The 22,527-nt window shown below is 40.4% G+C and overlaps 1 protein-coding gene across 12 annotated transcripts in view; it reads right to left on the reverse strand.

The window, feature by feature from the left end:
* tdrd9 (tudor domain containing 9) overlaps nucleotides 1-22,527 on the reverse strand; it is a 151,149-nt gene that overhangs the window by 26,474 nt on the left and 102,148 nt on the right. For all 12 annotated transcript variants that reach the window (XM_072269734.1, XM_072269754.1, XM_072269758.1 and 9 more), the window contains 4 exons: nucleotides 21,409-21,526; nucleotides 16,200-16,409; nucleotides 10,529-10,618; nucleotides 8,726-8,983 (listed from right to left, as the gene is read on the reverse strand). In XM_072269734.1, the coding sequence (XP_072125835.1) occupies nucleotides 8,726-8,983; nucleotides 10,529-10,618; nucleotides 16,200-16,409; nucleotides 21,409-21,526 (676 nt within the window). The remainder of the gene's footprint in view (nucleotides 1-8,725; nucleotides 8,984-10,528; nucleotides 10,619-16,199; nucleotides 16,410-21,408; nucleotides 21,527-22,527) is intronic.

Genomic DNA, 22,527 nt, shown 5'->3' on the forward strand with positions numbered 1-22,527 from the left:
TTTCAAAGTGGGCATAGAAGGCACTGAGCTTATCTGGTAATGGAAGCATCATTGCAATTCATGCTACTGGGTTTCACTTTGTAGAAGTGATGTCTTGCAAACCTGGCCAGAGTTCATGTGCATCTAATGTCACCTCCATTCTGGCTTGGAATTATTTCTTTGCTCTTAAAATAGCCCTCCCCCAAGTCATACCTGGTTTTCTTGTACAGACCTGGGTCACCAGACTTAAATGCCACAGATCTAGCCCGCAGCAGACATTCAACCTCCTGGTTCATCCACAGCTTTTGGTTTGGGAATGTACAACAAGTTTTTATGGGTACACATTCATCCACAGGTTTTAATGAAGTCGGTAACAACTGCGGCATACTCATCCAGCTTCAAAGATGAATCCCTAAATACAGTCCAGTCCACCGATTCAAAGTGGTCTTATAAGTGCTCCTGTGCTTCCCTTGTCTGTACTTCTTGGTTCTCACTACCAGTGCTGCAGTCTTCAGTCTCAGGAGTAGAGGTACAGCCAGGTGATCAAACTTTCCAAAGTGAGGGCATGGAATAGCACAGTAGGCATTCTTGATGATGGTGTAATAGTGCTCCAACGTGCTGTTTCTTCTGGTGCAAGTGTGGATGGTAATTATTTAGTGATGTTTTCAAGCTGGCCTGCTTAAAATCCCCAAAAACATGGTGAAGGCATCATTATGCACTTTGATCCCATTACTCTGATCACCTAGAGCTTATTTGACATTGCCTGAAGTGCAATGTACACCACTACCAAATTGATCACAGAAATCTCCCACAGCAGGTAAAATAGACAGCACTCAATTGTGAAATATTCCAGGTCTGGTGAGCAGAATTGGGACAACACTGATACATTTGTGCACCAAGAGGAGTTGATCATGAGGCATACACCTCTAGCTCTGCTTTTGAAAGACTCAACAGCCTCATCCTGTTAGTATTTCATGAACTGGTCAATCTGAATCGCGTCTGGTATGGAAGGGGTTAATTGTATCCATTGAGCTGTGCTGCTCAAGATCGCCATCTTCAAGGTTCCCCCAAATTGTTGTACATGAAAATCACAGGAGGTCAGCAGTTTTGCAATATTCAAAACACCCTGTCTGGGACCAACAACCATTCCACAGTCAAAGCCCGAATGCTTGAAGCCATGGTGAGCAAAACATTTCTGAATCCTCTTACTACTTATTTCTCACAAATTATTACTGTCAAAAATCTCTACTTTTTGAATACAAAAACACACAACTGATATTATTTGTAGTGGCAAAATCTGAAGCAAAATCCAAACAATTGCCACCAGCCTGCAACCCCAAACGGAGTTGCTTGACACATCCACACTTCCAGTGATTGCTCCAAAGAGTCAAATTCTTCATTTGATTCTTTTTTAGCAATTAGCAAACATACAATTAAACACTGAGCGTTATCTCAGCAGTCAGTAAAGATAGGACCTCCACTGTCCCAAGTGACAAACTGCCACAAAATAAGTACGAATATGCAACTTACTCCCTTCGCTTTTACCGCGCCCCCACTCGTGACTAATCACAATAAAGGCACAGCGCAGAATACATAGGTCCTACATGCTATAACCACCTAATTATTAAACGAGAATAATTACAACTACATGCTGTTAAGACACGTGAGAAATGAAATCGTTATGTCTTCTTTTGGTAAGCAGTCTAACCTGGATTGTGATCTTCTCCTGCCAAATCAGGTTGTCTCTCTTGACTACATTAAGAAAAATCTGTCTTGAATTGTTGCTGCCAAAGTTCAATCCAAGTGCAAAATTGAAGTCCTATTAACTGCTAGCTCTGGCCAAGCACAGTTTCTTCCACCACTATGGTCTCCTTTCAATGGTCCATTAACAGTCTAACCCAGCATTGTTCTGATCACATAGGATCCATCATTAACACTGCAAATTACTTGCGATGGCTCCAATGCCTTAGGCATACTCACCCCTATCAACAGCTCAACTCAACTTCTGGCAAATAAACATATTTCAGGTGAGGCCATCTCTGAAGATCTCTCTGGCGAGGAATACTCCCTTTTGGGACAAGCATACTTCCTGTGTATAGATGTTAGGCAGTTCACAACAGCTTTCACTATCCAAGCTAGCTACTTTCAGCCCTGAAATAACATAGCTACTCACAACATTCTCTTGACCCATGGTGCATAAGAGAATGCATGCTCCTTCTCCTGTCAGATTGAGCTTGCTCACGAGGCCCTTTGCGCAGAATACTGCTGTACTTCCTTGATCTAGTAAAGCACAAGTAACCACTGCCTTGTTACTCTTCTTAGACTTCACCTGAACTAGAACTACAAGAAGTTTACAATCATGATCAGCCCCGACGAGGAGTTGAGGATGCCATTGCCTACCTGCTGAACCATGTCTACGCCCACCTGGACAAGCCAGCGAGCACTGTGAAGGTCATGTTTTTTGACTTCTCCAGTGCGTTCAACACCATCCACCCCGCTCTGCTGGGGGAGAAGCTGACAGCGATGCAGGTGGATGCTTTCCTGGTGTCATGGATTCTTGATTACCTGACTGGCAGACCACAGTACGTGTGCTTGCAACACTGTGTGTTCAACAGAGTGATCAGCAGCACTGGAGCTCCACAGGGGTCTGTCTTGTCTCCCTTTCTCTTTACCACTTACACCTCAGACTTCAACTACTGCAGAGTCTTGTCATCTTCAGAAGTTTTCTGATGACTCTGCCATAGTTGGATGCATCAGCAAGGGAGATGAGGCTGAGTACAGGGCTACGGTAGGAAACTTTGTCACATGGTGCGAGCAGAATTATCTGAAGCTTAATGTGAAAAAGACTAAGGAGCTGGTGGTAGCCCTGAGGAGGGCTAAGGCACCAGTGACCCGTTTCCATCCAGGTGGTCAATGTGGACATGGTGGAGGATTAGAAATACCTGGGGATACGAATTGACAATAAACTGGACTGGTCAAAGAACACTGAGGTTGTCTACAAGAAGGGTCAGAGCCATCTCTATTTCCTGAGGAGACTGATGTCCTTTAACATCTGTCGGACGATGCTGAGGATGTTCTACTAGTCTGTGGTGGCCAGTGCTATCATGTTTGCTGTTGTGTGCTGGGGCAGCAGGCTGAGGGTAGCAGACACCAACAGAATCAACAAACTCATTCGTAAGGCCAGTGATGTTGTGGGGATGGAACTGGATTCTCTGACGGTGGTGTCTGAAAAGAGGATGCTGTCCAAGTTGCATGCCATCTTGGACAATATCTCCCATCCACTACATAATGGACTGGTTGGGCACAGGAGTACATTCAGCCAGAGAATCATTCCCTCATTCCACCGAGATACAACACTGAGCATCATAGGAAGTCATTCCTGCCTGTGGCCATCAAACTTCACAACTCCTCCCTTGGAGGGTCAGACACCCTGAGCCAGTAGGCTGGTCCTGGACTTATTTCCTGGCATAATTTACATACTAATATTTAATTATTTATGGTTTTATTACTATTTAATTATTTATGGTGCAGCTGTAACGAAAACCATTCCCCTCAGGATCAATAACATATGACTATGACGGTGATCATCAGTCCCTATAAGACCATTAAATACTGTTTTGAGTGTCAACAAAATCATTGGAGAGACTCTGAAGCCGGTGGATATAGAAGTCATTATTCAGCAAAGAAAAAGAACAGCAGGCATCACACTCGAGACACTCTTGAAAGAACAGGCCTCCCTGACCGAATATTACATGACATTTTTATATATAAAGATCAAAGGTAACAGCAAGTGTATGCAGAATCAGAATTATTACCAGTGGCATGTGTTGTGAAATTTGTTAACTTAGCACCAGCAGTACAATGCAATACATAATATAGAAAGAAAAAAAATTAAATAAATTACAGCATGTACACATTTATACATCAATAATTTCAGATACGCAGATGACACTGCGTTAATTGCAAGTACGGAGGAAGAACTACAAAACTTAATTGATACAATTGTTGAAGAAAGTGCAAAAACGGGTCTATCAATTGCAAAAAGACAGAATGTATGCTGATTTCCAAAAAGAAGGAGAATCCTATCTGCAGGCTGACAATAAATGGGGAAGACATAAAACAAGTACAGAACTTTTGCTACTTAGGAAGCTGGGTGACATCAGATGGCAGGTGCGACTTGGACATCAAAGGAAGAATAGGGATGGCAAAAGACACCTTTACGAGAATGAAGAGTATACTGACCAATACTAAACTAGGCATGACAACCCGCCTCAGAGTACTGAAATGTTACATTTATCCAGTTATGTTATATGGCTCAGAATGTTGGACAGTATCTAGTAACATGAGGAAACAAATTGTAGCAGCAGAGATGTGGTTTTTGAGGAGGATGCAAAGAATATCATGGACGAAATGAATATCTAATGAGGATGTCATGAACAGAGCAAGCACAATAATGTATGAGATCATGAAAGGGCAACATGACTTCATTGGACATGTGACTAGGAAAGAGGAGTTAAAATGTGTGGTAATTATGGGAAAGATTGAAGGGAAGAAAGCAAGAGGAAGGCAAAGACAAATGATGATGGAGACAGCAACCAGAGAACGGGAAATGAATACCAATGAATTGATCCACTTGACCCAAAACAGGAGTGTGTGGACCATGGCAGTCAAAGCTCAGACTGGACATGGCACCTGATGATGATGACATGTTTATTAAATAGATTAAAAATAATACAAAAACAGAATAATATATATATATAAAAAAGTGAGGTAGTGTTTGTTCATGGGTTCAATATCCATTTAGGAATCGTATGACAGAGGAGAAGAAGCTGTTCCTGAATTGCTGAGTATGTGCCTTCAAGCTTCTGTACCTCCTTCCTGATGGTAACAATGAGAAAAGGTCCTTAATGATGTATGTGCCTTTCTGAGGCCCAGCTCCTTGAAGAAATCTTGGATACTATGGAGGCTAGTACCCAAGACGGAGCTAGTTATACAGTCTTCTGTAGCTTCTTTCCATCTTGTTACAATCTATTCACAATGCTTCCTTTGAATTATATACAATTTTAAAACACCTCCATCTTCACACCCACATTCCAGACAATCAAGATGATTGTCAATCCCTACTGACTCTGCAACTGCATTCATGCATATGCAGACACCTCAGATGAATGGATGTTTCCTAGTTTGCAATCAATGCCAGTCTGCAGCTTCAGGAAGAAGTCCTGGGCTACATTTAAAACTCAATCTACAATCTATGTTCAGGTGCAAAGACTGGTTGCTGTTGAAATTAGTATTTGTTATCTACCATAATTGCAGAACACACCCTAACAGATACCAGGGCAGTGCCCACTACTGAATTTGCTTTATGTATGGCCCTTTCCAAATCTGATCCCTTTTTATCAGCTCTGGGCTCAATTTCACTTTCCACAGTAGTCACAGCTACTTCCTTTAGCTTGAAAATGAATTTGTGTTTCTGTTTTGTTCACATCTTTACTTACTGCTGACGATGTAGCACTGTGTTTCTTTCCAAACACTGGGTGTGCAGCAACCTCGACTTGCCTTTCAATAAAATCAACAACGTAAGTGAAAGTAACCCTCCACTCTTTTCTAAGTTAATCAGGCAATTTATCTACAACAATCTTCATATTAGCAGACATGTTCAACTCGTCTATGCCCCTACCATCTCCCATGGTGTTGCTACACCTTCTAAGAAAAAGACTGTCGTCTTGAAGAGCTTTCACATATTCAGATTTAATACGCGGCTGCAGCAATTATCTGCTCATCGTCAAAATGCTTCTGGAGTAAAGCTTGGGCCTTTAGATATCCTCGCTCAGGTATGGCCTGCTGGCAACTTTAGACAAGTCCTCTAGGGTAACCTCCAGTGTACTGTTTGAGAAAATAGAGATAGGTAATTATCAATCTTACTTTAAATGCTGTTCTTGAAAGCCATCATAAATGAATGATACTGCAATGGATTGCCAGCAAAGATTTGAATCTCTCTTTTAGGCAGAGTTGCAATGCATTGCTGTTGCATCACTGCGCTTGTTATTTCCTTTCACATCCTTATGGCCTCCAATGTGGCATTTAGAACTTTATCATCTGAAACATGAGTGTCATGATACCGTAAATCAAGTTCTCAAAGGCTCTTTGTGTGCTATTGAATACGCTGTAGGTTCAAACTACTTCCTTGGTGCATGCTGAGATTCAACTACCCCTGGGAGTTCAAACTCAGGGCTCAAAGACTTTCGATCATCAAATGTATCCACCTTGACATTGTGTATGCTAGATTTTCCCTGTGCCAACGCAACACCACAGAACTCCTCTGCTGGTGCATGCTCGGCATCCACAGCACTTGCGGCCTTTAGCACTTTAATTCTGGCCATTCTGGCTGCAATTTCCACCTGCAACTTGAGCTCCACCACCACAGCAGCTTTGCCTGTTCCCCTGTTCCTCTTGTCGTCTTGCATATAACTCAGCTAAATCAGCCTCCATTTTAATGTGTACCAATGCGATCTTAGCTGCACAGGACTGAAAACTGTTGCTTTGGAAGTCCAAAACCCAGTTACACAGTGGTGTATTTAGACTGAGGAGTAGTTCATTCACCAAGCTCTGTGGAACTTAAATCCAGAAACAGAATTCTGACATACAGTAAGTACTCATTTCCTCAGTGTATCGGGGCCAAGAGCATGATAGATGCTGTGGGTTCTGTCAGTAAGCACGTGGGAGAATGTCCAATGTGGCGGAAATGAAGTTTTTGATATGTACCATTACCAGCCGTTCAAAGCACATCATGATGACTGGTGTCGGTGCCACCAGATGATAGTCATTTAGTTCTGAACGTATAAAGTTCTTTGGTACAGAGATGAAGGTGTCTGATTTGAAGCAGGTGGGGACAGCAGCCTGGATGAGTAAAGTGTTGAAGGTGTCCATGAAGACGTCAGTGATCTGGTGTGTACACTCCCTGAGTACTCAGCCTGTGATGTTGTCTGACCCAGGGGTTGAGGTTGACACTCTGCAGCGTCCTCATCATATCTGCAGCTGTTGCAGACAGTGGCTACTCACCCAGCGTCGGTGGGGGGGTGGGGGTTTAGTTTTCATGGCCAACGTCGTACTGCATACCTTGAAGTATGCACAAAAGATGTTTCAAGCATTAGGGAGGGGGTGTCACTGGTACTATCAACAGTTCCAACTTTGGGTTGTGCATCAAAAGAAAAGAATAAGTACATAGGCTCAGGTCAGGCATGAATATCTGTGGCAAGTCTGGTTCAGGTCAAAATTTTTTTTTATACTTCAGCAGACCCCTTGTCAACTATATACAAACCCCATTTCCAGAAAAGTTGGGATATTTTCCAAAGCGCGATAAAAACAAAAATCTGTGATATGTTAATTCACATGAACCTTTATTTAACTGACAAAAGTACAAAGAAAAGATTTTCAATAGTTTTACTGACCAACTTAATTGTATTTTGTAAATATACACAAATTTAGAATTTGATGGCTGCAACACACTCAACAAAAGTTGGGACAGAGTTAAAATAAGATTGAAAAGTACACAGAAAAGTCATGCTACTGTGACAATTATAGCCACCTGGGCTCAGGAGTACTTTGAAAAACCATTGTCACTCAACACAGTCCGTCGCTGCATCCAGAAATGCAACTTGAAACTGTATTACACAAGGAGGAAGCCATACATCAACTCTATGCAGAAACACCGGCGAGTTCTCTGGGCCCGAGCTCAGCTCAGATGAACCGAAAGATTGTGGAACCGTGTGCTGTGGTCAGATGAGTCCACATTTCAGCTAGTTTTCGGAAAAAACAGGCGTCGAGTTCTCCGTGCCAAAGATGAAAATGACCATCCAGATTGTTGCCAGCGAAAGGTGCAAAAGCCAGCATCTGTGATGGTATGGGGGTGCACCAGTGCCCAAGGCATGGGTGAATTGCATGTATGTGAAGGTACCATTGACTCTGAGGCGTATATTAGGATTTTAGAGAGACATATGTTGCCATCAAGGCGACGTCTCTTCCTGGGACGCCCATGCTTATTTCAGCAGGACGCCAGACCACATTCTGCACTGGCTACAGCAGCGTGGCTTTGTAGACGCAGAGTGCGTGTGCTTGACTGGCCTGCTGCCAGTCCAGTTCTATCTCCTATTGGAAAATGTATGGTGCATCATGAAGAGGAGAATCAGACAATGGCGACCACAGACTGTTGAGCAGCTGAAGTCTTATACCAAGCAGAATGGACAAAATTTCCAATTGCAAATCCTCTACAATTAGTATCCTCAGTTCCAAAATGATTAAAAAGTGTTATTAAAAGGTGATGTAACACAATGGTAAACATGCCTCTGTCCCAACTTTTGTTGAGTGTGTTGCAGCCATCAAATTCTAAATTTGTGTATGTTTACAAAATACAATTAAGTTGGTCAGTAAAACTATTGAAAATCTTTTCTTTGTACTTTTGTCAGTTAAATAAAGGTTCATGTGAATTAACATATCACAGATTTTTGTTTTTATTGCATCTTGGAAAATATCCCAACTTTTCTGGAAATGGGGTTTGTACATTAGGTTAGCTGTTGAATTTAAAAGGAACAGAAATGTAAAACTTAAGAGTTTGCAATTTAATCCAAACCTTTTACAGTTAACAGGGATAGAGGGCTCAATCGCTAAATTCAAACCATCATTCTTGGAACAGATAGTTTATATGCTGCAAAACGTTCTTATTCATCTGTAAAAGCGATCACTGTACCTTTGATTCATATGCCTCCTCAGCTGATTCAGCAAAACCTTCACTAATGAGGATTTCTCGCACATTACAGTTGGGCTTGGAAGTCTGTAAGCTAAGGTCTACGCGTAGAACATTATGTACAATGGAGTAAACTTTCACAAGCAGCACACAGTTTTTCACCAAGGTGGTGAATCTTCTCCTGGCCTCGGTGGTCCACTGATCTCCAAATAACATGGAATATGCAGATGGCCGCATGTTGCAGATTTGGCATTGTAGGGCCTAAAAAGAAAATCAGTTTACTTTTATTGAAATACATGGCCTCCAAAATTATAACTATGTACATAAGAAGCTAACATTCCACAGATATAAATTAATGACTTTATCAAGTCAGCACTTAATTAAGTACGTGAAAAGTGGCTTACAGTTTAGTATCACAAAATGCCTTTTTAAAGGAGACTATTAAGAATACCAAGCAGACATTTCTGAGAGACTTGAAACTTGTTGTAGAAGCTACTCTGATCTGAAGCTAGCAGTCAAGGGAAAAATATGTAAAGAAAATTAAATCTTATTGTTTAAAAAGTTAAGTCCTCCATGATTCTTCCTTTGCACATAGGAAAGGAGTGACCCTACAGGAGGTTTACAAAATAATGAGGAGCATAGATAAGGGGAACGGTAGCAGGGTAGGGGAGTCAAAATTAGAGGACATAGATTTTGGGTGAGAGAGGACAGATTTAAAAGGAATTTGGGGGACAACTTTTCCCATGCAACAGTTGGTAAGTATGTGGAACAAACTGCCAGAGGAAGTGGTTGAGGCAGAATAAGAATTATCTTTTAAGAAGCACTTGGATAGGTACATACAGAGTTGTGCTTAGAGGGAAAACTAGGGCTATTAAAGAGGGCATCATGATTGGTATGGACTTACTGGCCATACCCATGCTTTGTGGCTCTCTGACTCTGTGAGACCTCATAAGCAACCAGTTGTTGCTCTGTTGGCATTCTTTTATCTGTATTTAACAATTTCAAGTTGCCATAGGCTGATGTGTACAGAAGGAAGATAACAAAATAAAAAAAACTGATATCAATAAACTACTTAATTCCCTTCAAGTCCAATAATTCTCAGTAGAAAAGAAGTGAAAATCCTCACTTACTAGCCAAACCCAGGAATACCAATACTAATTTTAACACCCTGTTCACCCAACAAACAGAACAGGCTATTGACTGAACTTACTTGGCATTAGTCAGCAACTCAATGATAAACAAAATGAACAGCAAGAGAGCATCCATCCTTTAAAAAACAAGTATCACAACATAATCTCAAACAATATTACATTTAATAACCACACTCGCTGCATTGGCTCAGCATTACCTTTTTATGTTTTCGCCACATATTTGCTTACAATATTTCTAGTCGTCAGATCCATAATCTCTTAAACCTTTGGTCTGCCTTTCTGCATTTTGGTTGAAATTTAAAACAATATTCAAATTAACTCAACCAACACACATCAAAGGTGCTGGTGAACGCAGCAGGCCAGGCAGTATCTCTAGGAAGAGGTACAGTTGACATTTCGGGCCGAGACTGACAAAGGGTCTTGGCCCAAAACATCCTCTGTACCTCTTCCTAGAGATGCTGCCTGGCCTGCTGCGTTCACCAGCAACTTTGATGTGTGTTGCTTGAATTTCCAGCATCTGCAGATTTCCTCCTGTTTGCGTATTCAAATTAACTGTAAGTTCTCTATTAAGTAACCTACTAAAAGTGAAATATATGTTACCATTAAAAGAATAGTAGGATATTCTAAGCAAAACTTAATAACCAACTGAACTTACCTGAAAAGGCAGCTCCAAAAGGTTATGTGGAATATTCCGTAGAAGATCTATAGCAACTCTTGTTGTATTTCCATAATCCACAAAGAATACCTATTGAGAAATTTGCAAAAATAAATCAGACAGAACTCTAATTTAGTATAAAAGATTAGAACAGCAGTCAACCTGTTGCCTCACAGCTTCATGATTTGGGCTCAATCCTGATCCCAGGTGTTGTCTGTGTGCTGCTCCTGTGATTGGGTTTTCACAAAGCTCTGGTTGCCTCCCACATAGCTTTATCAACCAGTACATCTTCTCAATTCATTGCTATCAACTGCCTCGTGTATAGATTAATGATAGAACCTATATAGTTGGAACAATTTAGAGATGGAAATGTGGTAAAAATAAAATATAATTAGCGTAAATGCATGTGAGACATTCGGCACAGACTCTGTGGGCTAAACAACTATTTCCATATTGTAGGACTATGAACTGCTTTATTGATCTGATGGTATCAAAGGTAAGTTGGTTATCTAGTGGTCAAAATTCCAGTCAATGAAATAGGGTGGAGCCCAGAACCATTTGTCAACCAATTTCACCTGCTTTAAATAAGTTTCAATCACTGGCAATGTTCACCCTGTGACCTTACCCTCTTGATCTATAAAAATTTAATAGAGAAACTGGGTTGTATGAAATGGATCCATTCCATTTTAAAAATGTATAGAGAATATGTTCTCATATTAATGTCAATTATTTTAAAATCTGTAGATGGCAAGCTTGCTATTCATATGCTGGTTTCACAGTTCAAAGTAAAATTATTATCAAAGTACATACATGTCCCCATATACTACCCATAAATTCATTTTCATGCAGGCATTCACAGTAGAACAAAGAAATATAAAAGTATCAATGAAAAGCAACACATCAACAATACTAATAAACAATCAATGTGCAGAAGACAACAAACTGAGAAAATAACAAAAAAAAACCAAATAAAAAATAAATAAATATTACTGAGAACATGAGTTGTAGAGTCCTTGAAAGTGAGTCCATAGGTTGTGGAATCAGCTCAGTGCTGAAGTGAGTGAAGTTAGCCATGCTGTTTCAGGAACCTGATGGGTGAAGGGTAGTAAATGTTCCTGAATATAATGATGTTGGTTCAAGGCTCCTGTACCTCTTTCCCGATGGCAGTTTTTGCCAGGAACATCATAATTACAATGCAACTTTGATCCACTAGAAGTACATACATCTCTCTATTCTGACTGCATGCGCTCTGGCACAAAGAGTGCAAAGGACCAATACAAATACCAGATTTCTAACACTGCCAGGTGTTTCCCCTTCACAAGGTTACCTCATGGCAAAACAAGAAAATAATCATGGAGAGACAAATATGAATTGCTTTGGAATTGGGAATTACTTCTATACTCCATTGACAATTTCAATTCGTCGTGGCTATCCCTCGAGGTCTTTGTTCTGTTGATCTATTTACGGGCTCTCAAATGGCTTATGGGTCCAATCTTGGCTTTGAAAATTCTTCTGTATTCAGGACAGGTAGTTCCAGATGGCAGATCAGGCTTTGGTTGTTGCTGCCTCTCTTTCCATTTTCTTCTAATTCTGCACATCTGTTGGCTTCGAAAGTTGCTGTTCCTTCTCGGATGATGGCTTGCCAGAGTTTCCTGTCCTTGGCATTGGTTTCCCAATTGTTGATGTCAATGTTACATCTCTTCATGTCGGCTTTTAAAACGTCTTTGAATCGGTTCTGTTGTTCGCCTCTTTTACGTTTGCCTTCTTTAAGCTGGGAGTAGAAGATTTGTTTCGGCAGACGTTCGTCTTTCATCCAAACAACATGACTGCTCCATCTTAGTTGGTTCTTGACGATGTAGGCTTCAATGCTTGTTGTTTTTGCTTCAATTAGCATGCTGACGTTGGTTCTTCTATCTTCCCAGCTGATATTTAAGATGTTTCGAAGACAGCGTTGATGGAACTTTTCAAGTGCCTTCAGATGTCGTCGGTATGTTGTCCAGGTTTCTGATGCATACAGGAGTGTTGGGATTACCACTGCTTTGTACACTAACATTTTGGTGTTTGTTCGGATGTCACGATCATGAAAGACTCTTGTTCGAAGACGTCCAAAAGCTGTTCCAGAGCATTTAAGACTATGTTGGATCTCTTCATTAAGGTCGACATTGGAGGAGAGGTGACTTCCAAGATACGGAAAGTGGTGCACGTTTTCCAGGGTTATTTTGCCAAGTTGAATTGATGGCTCGATCTGATTTGTCTCAGTTGGTGACAGTTGGTAGATGATCTGAGTCTTCTTGGAATTGATGGTAAGTCCAAGTTTCATGTACGCACGGTTGAAGGCAGTCAGAATCTGTTGTAGGTAGTTTTCTGAAAGAGCTGCAACACTTGTCATCTGCGTATTGGAACTCGATGAGGGAATGCGTGGATGTCTTATTTTTGGACTTGATACGGGCAAGATTGAGAAGTCTGCCATCTGTTCTGCAGACAATTTCGACTCCATTGACAATTTGAATTATCTTAAGAGCTACAAGAGCTAATAGCTGATCTCAGTAACTTCCTCATTATTTGAGAGGTTCAAGTAGTAGAGCTACTAGAACTTGATGTTTCAATCCCTATGGTAAGTTGGCACTCTCGATGTTGGCAGAGAGTTTGGAGTGGTGACAAGGAGGGAGGGTAGGTACGTCATTGGGGTCATCAGGTGGGCACCCTCCTTCTTTGACGTTTTGTTGATAAGCCCACGATGTCTCCAGAGGGTTCAACGCTGCTACCTGGCGTCCCAGATACACCCCCCTCAGTTCCATACCCTCCTGTTTTCATCTTGCAGCCCAGTTGTTCTCTTTCCTTTTAATCCAAATCCAATTGCTGCTTTCTTCTGCTGCATTTGACAAGGACTTGACTGCTTGTTGGAGGGAGTGACCCCTCACCCCCATCTTCTTCAATAGACTGGTCATAGATGTAGCAACGAATGCCCTGCATCCCACTTCTACAGGGAAAATCTTGGTCTTCCAGCCATTCTGGGCAGCTTCAGTTGTCAGTTCAGAGTACTTGGTCTTTTTCCTCTAAGTTTCTTCGACACCATCTTCCCATGGTACTGTCAATTCCACAACCTATGCCAGCTTGGCTGTTGTGGACCACAGGACCATGTCTGGCCAGAGTGCTGTAGCCGCAATTATAATGTTAACCTTAAGAGATAATGGGCATAAGAAAAACAGACAAAACACCAAACAAGCTTACCCAAAAAATATTAGCAACTATAACATACAGCTTGTGCTATATGCTAAGCACTGTAAATCAACAAGTTACTTTTAAAGCATGGGTACCACAAAAAATGCACACATTTACTGAACATGCATAACTAAGAAGATTACCTACTCTATATTGTAATTATGAATGAGGTATCTTCTACTATATTGACTGAAAATGTGTTACTTAAAAATATTCAAAAAGAACAAATTTGCATCTTTCATATCCAAAATTAAATGTCCAGGTACTTTCCAGCTTGATGTTTATTTCTTAAATAAAGCCTTTTATTTAAAAAGAAATACATGGCCAATTATTCATTCATGAGTGTTGTTATTGTTTTCAAGGCCAGCATTCAGTGACCACAAATAACTGGCCTGAGCCAGCTTGATGAACTGATGCAATTTATGTACAAGATCCTTCACTCCGCTGTTGAGTAACATGTCAGAACTTTGACTCAGTTATAAAAATAGCAATATACCTCAGTAACAGAAATGTATGCCCCACTTCAATCATCTTTTATTCAGCTAGATATGACATCAGATAGCGGAGTTTATTTCCCCTCAATACAACAAGCCATTGTAGTTTCAAAGGTTCCTTTTATTATCAAAGTATGCAGAATACAACTCTGAGATTTGTCTTCTCCAGAAAGCCATAGAATACAGAAAACCAAACAAGTAGTTGAAAGACATCAATCCACCTCCTGCACAAAAAGAAAATAAGCAAAAACTTGTAAACCCCAAATCCCCCGCCCCAAACCCCCCTCGTACAAAAACTAACAGATCACCCAACCCCCAGCCCACCAATCGGCAACAAGAAAGAATGGGCAGGAACTCAAAAAAAGTCAATGCTCCTTGAAACTATATTTAGTCAAATGCTGCCAGACTATCAAGAGCAATCACTCTCATATCACCACGATGAATCATTTTTTATGCCATTTTTGGTTCAAGGATGTAACAAGATCCACAGCACATTGGTCCCAACACAACCGAAACAATGCATCAGTTACCAAGTCTATGCTGATTATGTACTGCTTGATAGCACTGCTGACACCTTCCTTCATCTGTGAATAGCTAAGAGTAAATTAATTTAGCAGTATTTAGTAGTTTGGCTTGCTCTTGGTAGAAAGAACATAACTAGGCAATTTTTACCTATTACCTAGAATAATGTCAGCAACATAGAAGAAAGAAAATAAACTGGCTGGAGTTTCAACTATTTCTGGCCTGTGTCTGAATTAATAGATGATACACAGAGTGTCCTATTGGCTTTGCTGTATCCAGTGGTCTCAAAATGTTCTTAATATCGAGGAGAATGAACAAATTGGCTGAAAGCAGATTTCTGCAATAGTAGGGACCTCTGAAGGAGTCAAGTGGATTAACCTCCCAGTAAGTCCAACTGAAGAAGATTTTAAGTATTCTAGCTTGATGTTCACACCAAGATGCTGATTTCAAGTACCATCGAGGATGAGATTATCAATGTACATGGACCCTCTTAAATGATACATCTAATCATTTAATTATTGAACATCAGGGTACTATTCTGATTTGCTCAGAGTATGATTGGTTAATTCTTCACATAGCATGAAAATACTGCTTGATACATTTTACAGATCAGCATCACACTTTTGGCCACAGAAGATCTACGGGTGGAAAGAGCTTGTCCCCTGGATTGATGAGAATGGTAATGAGACATAAGCCAGACTGTAAAGTGACTGACTGTAAAAGAGTGCCATTCTACTTTGACAAGTTAGATTTGTTCTGAGCATGTTCATTTATCAAATAGCAGTACCACATAAAACTTTAAAGGAGTTTTAAGGTGAAAAGTAAGGAGTTTGTCTCAACAACATAGTTCAAGCCTACCAATACAGTTATAGTCAGGTACAGTATATCTGATTCCTGGGTATGAAATCAAGCAGTTTTATCACTTACACTGACCCAGACTGGCAGACAAACCTTTCAGGCCTCACATAGTTAACTCGGTAATTTCCAATTTACTCTTGATATGGCAAGTAATGACCTCCACAGAGTATAGTTTGTGTCTTTTGTTACTCATGTAGCATTTCTTCTGAACAATGTTTATCAGACAGGAGTATTGATTCATTAGCTGATCAGAGAACTCATATGGTATTCAACTGGTTTCCTTGGTGGAACAAGATATATCCAAGTTATGTATATGGGAGAGTCTGAATATTTCAACTTGTCACCAAAAATGTTTCTGTTGACAGTGGTTTTGATAGACACCATTACTCTGATCTTTGAATTTTCTTTACACCTCCCACTGTGGGTATTAAGTCAGGTTAAATAGGGAAGAAACAAAAACTTCTGGCATGCAAGTGAAAGTTCCAGTATTCAAAATGACAATATTTAAAAGTGCACTAATGTTAATATTTCACATGGAGAGAGAGGAAAAAAATATTTCTAATTCAAACTCTTACCTCAGCTGAATCACCTGAGACTTGCAAGATTTTAGCTCTGTAATAATGGGTTTCACTACAATCTGTGAAAGGTGCAAGACAAAAATCAGGGAATGGTTCCACAATCAGTGGTGTCAATGTTAGCTGCTTAATTTCATTCATCAGTTTGCTGAGTGTGTGCAAGCTCTCATCATCTGTTCTGTAACCCCAGAAATGTCCAACTTCAACAACCTGAAAAAAATCATAACTTAAATTAATAGAAAGCATTAATACACAGTTGAGACTCACAATCACTGTGAAATTAAATGCCAAACATTTGTCCAGTGTTTTACTGTGACACCATTTGGTAAGATGATCGTTGGGGAGGTTTCAAACTAAGGGGGATGGAAATACAGGCAAAAAAACAGTGAGAAGCAATGCAGAGACCAAAGCAAAAGCTACAAAAGAAAAAAAGTTAGAGTGGAGTACAGAAAAGTCAAATCAAAGGACACAAAAGTTACTAGATTCTAAGAGGACAATGAGTGTAAGGCGAGTTATCTGAGAGTCCGTAGCGTTTGAAAAACAGTCAGTGCACAAATTAGAACAAAGGGGTATCATTTAGTGGCCATTACAGAAATGTGGTTGCAGAGTAAAAATGATGGGAATTAAATATCCCAGCGTATCAAGTAAAATGGGTGGATAGGCAGGAAGGAATGGGAGATGGGGCAGCTCTCAATTAATGACGAGATCAGGGCGATAGTGAGAGTCATTATACGGTAGCGTAGCAATTAGCACAACGATTCAAAGCAGCAATTCAGGTTCAATTCCCACCACTGCCTGTAAGGAGTTTGTATGTTTTTTCCATGACCGCGTGGGTTTCCAGAGTGTTCCAGTTTCTTCCCATGTTCCAAATATGTATAGGTTAGTAGTTAATTAGCTCATTAGTCACATAGGTGTAATTTAGCTGCGTGGGCTTATTCAGGCTGGAAGGGCCTGGTATCTCCAAATACAAAAGTGACTAAGGTCTAAGGAGTAGAATGTTGAATCCATCTGAGTAGAGATTAGGAATAGTGGAGGGAAGGGCAGGGAAGGAAAAAAAAAATCACTGGTGGGAGTTGTCTATATGCCACCAAATAATGTTACATTGCACAAGCAATAAACCAAGAAATAATCAGCACACGTAAGAACGGAACAGCAGTTGTTATGGGGGATGTTAACTTGCATGTAGACTGCGCAAATCAACTTGGTCAAGACAGTCTTGAGGAGAACTTTATAGAATGCATTTGTGATTGCGTTCTAGAACAGCATGTTAGTGAAAGGGAAAATGCCTTATTAGATCTTGTCCTGTGCAATGAGCCAAATAAAATTAATGGTCTTGTAAGTTAGAGCTTCTCTTGGAAAGAGTAATCACAGTATGATTCAATTTCTCATACAAATGAAGGGTGCCACAGTTTGATCTAAAATCAGCATATTATGCCTGAGCAAGGGAAACCACAACAGGATGAAGGAAGAGCTGGCTAACAGACTCAATAAAAGTAAGGACAGTAAAGGTGGGAACAGCTAACCTTGATCAACTAAGAAAATAACAGAAGGCATCAAATTAAAAGCTCATGTATACAAAGTCACCAGGAGAAGTGGGAAGTGGAAGATTGTGAAAACTTTAAAAAGCAAAGAACTACTCAACAAGCAGTAAGGAAATGGAAATGAAAGTAACCTATCAGAAAATATAAAAACATAGTAAAAGTATTTGTAATTATATAAAGCAGAAAAAGGGTAGCTAAAGTGGATGCAAGTCATTTCTAAGATGAGAAGGGGGCATTAATATTAGGTAGGTGGAAGTGACTAAGGCCTTGAACATCAGCCTTAGTAGTGGACAACATATCTAACATGCCAAAGAGGATGCGATGGGAGGTGAGGACCGATACCACTGCTATCACAAAACAGGTAGTGGTGAGCAATCTAGTGGGCCTAAAAGTAGACAATTTCCTGATCCTGATGGGATGCATCCCAGGGTATCAGGATCACTCTTTAAGAAATGAAATTATAGACCAGTTAGCCTGACCTCAGTGGTTAGAAGATGTTCCAGTCAATTGTTAAGGATGAAGTTATGGAGTACTTGGTGACACAGGACCAACTCAGCATGGCTTTCTTAATAGGATGCAGTGGATATTGTATATTTGGACTTTCAGAAGGCCTTTGACAAGATGCCACATATGAGGCTGCTTACCAAGTTAAGAGTCCATGGCATTACAGGAAAGTTACTGGCATAGTTAGAGCATTGGCTGATTGGTAGGAGGCAGTGAGTGAGAATAAAAGGATCCTTTACCGGTTGGCTGTCAGTGACTACTGGTGTTCTGCAGGGGCCAGTGTTGTGACTGCTTCTTTTTATGCTGTCTATCAATGATTTAGATGATGGCATAGATGGTTTTGTTGCCAAGTCTGTAGACGATACAAGGATTGGTGGGACAGGGGGGAAGCAAGTAGTGTTGAGGAAACAGGTAGACTGCATAAGACCTTAGACAGATTGGGAGAATGGGCAGGAGAGTGGCAAATGAAATACAATGTTAGAAAATGCATGGTCATGCACTTTAGCAGGGAAATTAAATGTGCAGACTATTTTCTAAATGGGGAGAATTTCCAAAAATCTGAGATGTAAAGGGACTTGGGAGTCCCCATGGAGAACGCCTTAAAGGTTAACTTACAGGTAGAGTTGGTGGTGAGGAAGCAAATGTAATGTTAGCATTTCAAGAGGTCTAGAATACAAGAGCAGGTATGCAATGCTGAGGCTTTATAGGACACTGGTGAGGCCTCACATTAAGTATTGTGAACAGTTTTGTGCTCTCCATTTTGAAAAAAAAGATGTGCTGGCATTGGAGAGGGTTCAGAGGAGGTTCAGAAGGATGATTCTAGGAATGAAAGGGTTACCATACAAGGAATGTTTGATAACTCTGGATCTGTACTGTACTCGCATTGGAGAGCGTTCAAAGGAGGCTCATGAAAATGATTCCAGGTTTGAACAGCTTGTCATATGAAGAGCTTTGATGGCTCAGGACCTGTATTCACTGGAATTCAGAAGAATGAAGGGGGATCTCATTGAAACATTTTGAATGTTTAAAGGCCTAGACATGGTAGATGTGGAAGGGATGTGTCCCATGGTGAGAGAGTCTAGAACAAGAGGGCACAGCCTTCAGGTAGAGGGGCATCCATTTAAAACAGAGATGCGGAGAAATTTTTTTAGCCAGAGGGTGGTGAATTTGTGGAATTTATTGAGGCAGTTGTGGAGGCCAAGTCATTGGGTGTACTTAAGGCACAGCTTGATAGGTCCTTGATTGGACACAGCAAGAAAGGTTACAGGAAGGGGGCCAGTCAGTGGGGCTGAGGAGGGGGGAGAAAAGGGTTCAGCCATGATTGAATGGTGGAGTGGACTTGATGGGCCAAATGGCCTAATTCTGCCCCTATGGTCTTATGGTACTGAAAGAAATAACATAATTTACAGCAGACACATTTGTGATAATATACCGAAATTCTCTTGATAGGTCCCAGCAGATTGGAAGATAGTGCACTTCACAGTTTAAAAAAGGAGGTACTCAGAAGCCAGGTGACTATAGGCCAACAAGCTTAAAGTTTGTAATTGGGAAAATGCTTGAAGCTATCATTAAGTAGCGAGCCATCTGGATAAAAGTGGTTCCATCAGACAGACATAGCATGGATTTATGAAGGGCATGTGCTGTTTGATAAACTTACTGAAGTTGGTTTGCAGGTGAAACAAGTTATCAAAAAGGCAAAATGGAACATTGGCCTTCATCGCTGAGGGATTGAATTTAAGAGCAGGGAGGCTATGCTGCAACTGTACAGGGTACTGGTGAGGCCGCATGGAGTACTGCATATAGTTCTGGTATTCTTACTTGAAGGAAGACATAATGGCTTTGAGGCTGGTTTAGGGGAGGTTCAAAGCTCAAAGTAAATTTATTATCAAAGTACAGATATGTTAACATACACAACCCTGAGATTCAGTTTCTTGCAGGCATACACAATAAATCCAATAACCATAATGGAATCGATGAAAGACCACACCAACAAAGCGGTGAACCAGTGTGCAAAAGACATCAAAATGTGAAAATACAAAAAGAAAAAAAATAAATAAGCAATAAATATCAAACATAAGATGAAGGGTCCTTGCAGAGTTCCTGGGTTGATTCCAGACAGAAGGGGGTTAGCCTATAAGGCGAGATTGAGTTATCTGGGATTATACCTCATTAGAATTTATAAGAACGGGAGAGGATCTTGTAGAAACATACAAAATTATGGAAGGGATAGGTAAGATAAAGGCAGGAAAGTTGTTTCCACTGGTAAGTTAGACGTGAACTAGGGGACATAACCTCAAGATTAAGGTGAATAGATTTAGGGCATAGATAAAGAGAAACTGTTTATCCCCAGAGATTAATAAATCTGTGTAATTCTTTGCTCAGGGAAACAGGAAAACAACCTTATTAAGTAGTTAAGACAGTTACATGGAGTTGATTCCACAGCAAGATCAGCCATGATCTTATTAAATGGCAGAGCAGGTTCAGTGGACCAGATGATCTACTCCTGCTCCTATTTTGTATGTTCCTATGTAATAAAAAATCTTAGTTACTCAAAGTCTCATAAAACCAACATGGTCTGGATGCTGGAATTCAAACTGAAAATAATACAGCAGGTCAAACATAATTGAGTAATGTTTCAGATCAATAATTTTTCATCAGTGATTTCAAAACGTCTGTGCTTTTGCAAGAGCAAATTCAATGTATATTTTGTTACTTTATTTTATTCAGTGATAACAGTGTGGAACAGGCCCTTCCGGCCCAATGAATCACACCACCCATCAACCAACCTGTTTAACACGAGCCTAGCCCAGCTCAATTTAAAATGACCAATTTACGTACTAACCTGTATATCTTCAGACTGTGGGAGGAAACCCACATGGTTCACAAAGAACGTACAAACTCCTTACAGAAGGCTCCAGAGTTGAACTCCAGAATGTCCGGAACTGTAATACTGCTGTGCTAACATCTCCATGGGCACCCATTATATCTACTGTTCTGTGCTAAATCTTTGCTAGGGCAGGCCAAAACTAAATCTTTCTGCCTCCCTCCCTCTTCTCCCCCTCAATAGACTTGTATCTTTGTTATTTATCCGCAAGTTTTCCCAACGCAACTGTCACAATCCCAATCCCAACAATTCCTTTAATGATCAGATTTTTTTTGATTACCTCAGTGACATTCATGGTGAAAAAGTGTGGAACACGATGACAGGGCAAATCCAAAAGACCTCTTGACTTTTCTTCAGGCATCAGTTGAACAGAACAATTTTGATAGTCCATGCACAATCTGCATTAGAGATAACCAACTGCATTGTGATTGTCACTTATTGTCTTAATGGTATCAAGGGACAAACAACAAATAATTTCAAGTGTTTTTCCTTCTCACATTTTTACTCCAAGAGTAAGGATGGTACCAGAATGAATTTTAATGGTCCACTAATTAAAGTATTTAAAGAGAGTTATCTTGAAATTTATTAATTCCCAAAATGAAGCAATAGCCTAGCACTGTGTGGATCACCCATATCAACTTTCTGTCATTTCAGCTCCCTCTTCACTTTATTCCTGCTCCCATAACCTCCCAATTTCCTTACTCCTGATTCCTTCCCAAACCAGTTTCCTTTAGCCCCTTCCCCTCCCAGGGCACTAAGTATTTCCAAGATGGCCCGGCAAGAACAGGGATGGAGGGAAAGCAGTATCTATCACTGCAGTATGCCACAGCTGAAACTAGGTTACAATAACATGCTCCATGTGGAGAAGCTTGGCATTAGTTAGAGAGCATTGTTTTAAGGAGAAGGTGAAAAGATTTACAGAACCAAGGGTCATATTTTTCCCACACAGAAGGTGGTGAGGAAATGGAAGTGGTAGAGCCTGGTGCAATCACAACTTTAAAAGACATCATGACTGATACATAAATGGCAAAGGATTAGACAGGTATGTCAAATGGTACTAGTTCAGGTAGGCAATTTGGTTGGCATAGAATAGTTGAGCCAGGCGGACCCATTTCTTCAAATATTCCCATTTTAGACAGCTACAGCCATGGACAATACAGTAAGCAAAACAGTTATAAGCTGTTTAAAAAAATCAATTGCTTCTCAAAGTCGATGAATGTTCGATAGCAGTCTCTGGTCACAAGTGTAATTCCCCTTTAAGAAAACAGAAGAGAGGAAGCTGTGTTGGTTTAAAAGTTCATCTAAGAAGAGGGTTCCAACTTCCACTACTGTCTATTCTGCTGGCATACATACATTCTCTGAAAAATAAAATTGAAGATCTCAGAGCAAGATTGCTGTA

This window comes from Mobula birostris, chromosome 1 (assembly GCF_030028105.1).
Source record: "Mobula birostris isolate sMobBir1 chromosome 1, sMobBir1.hap1, whole genome shotgun sequence".
In the NCBI taxonomy this organism is placed as follows: Eukaryota; Metazoa; Chordata; class Chondrichthyes; order Myliobatiformes; family Myliobatidae; genus Mobula; species Mobula birostris.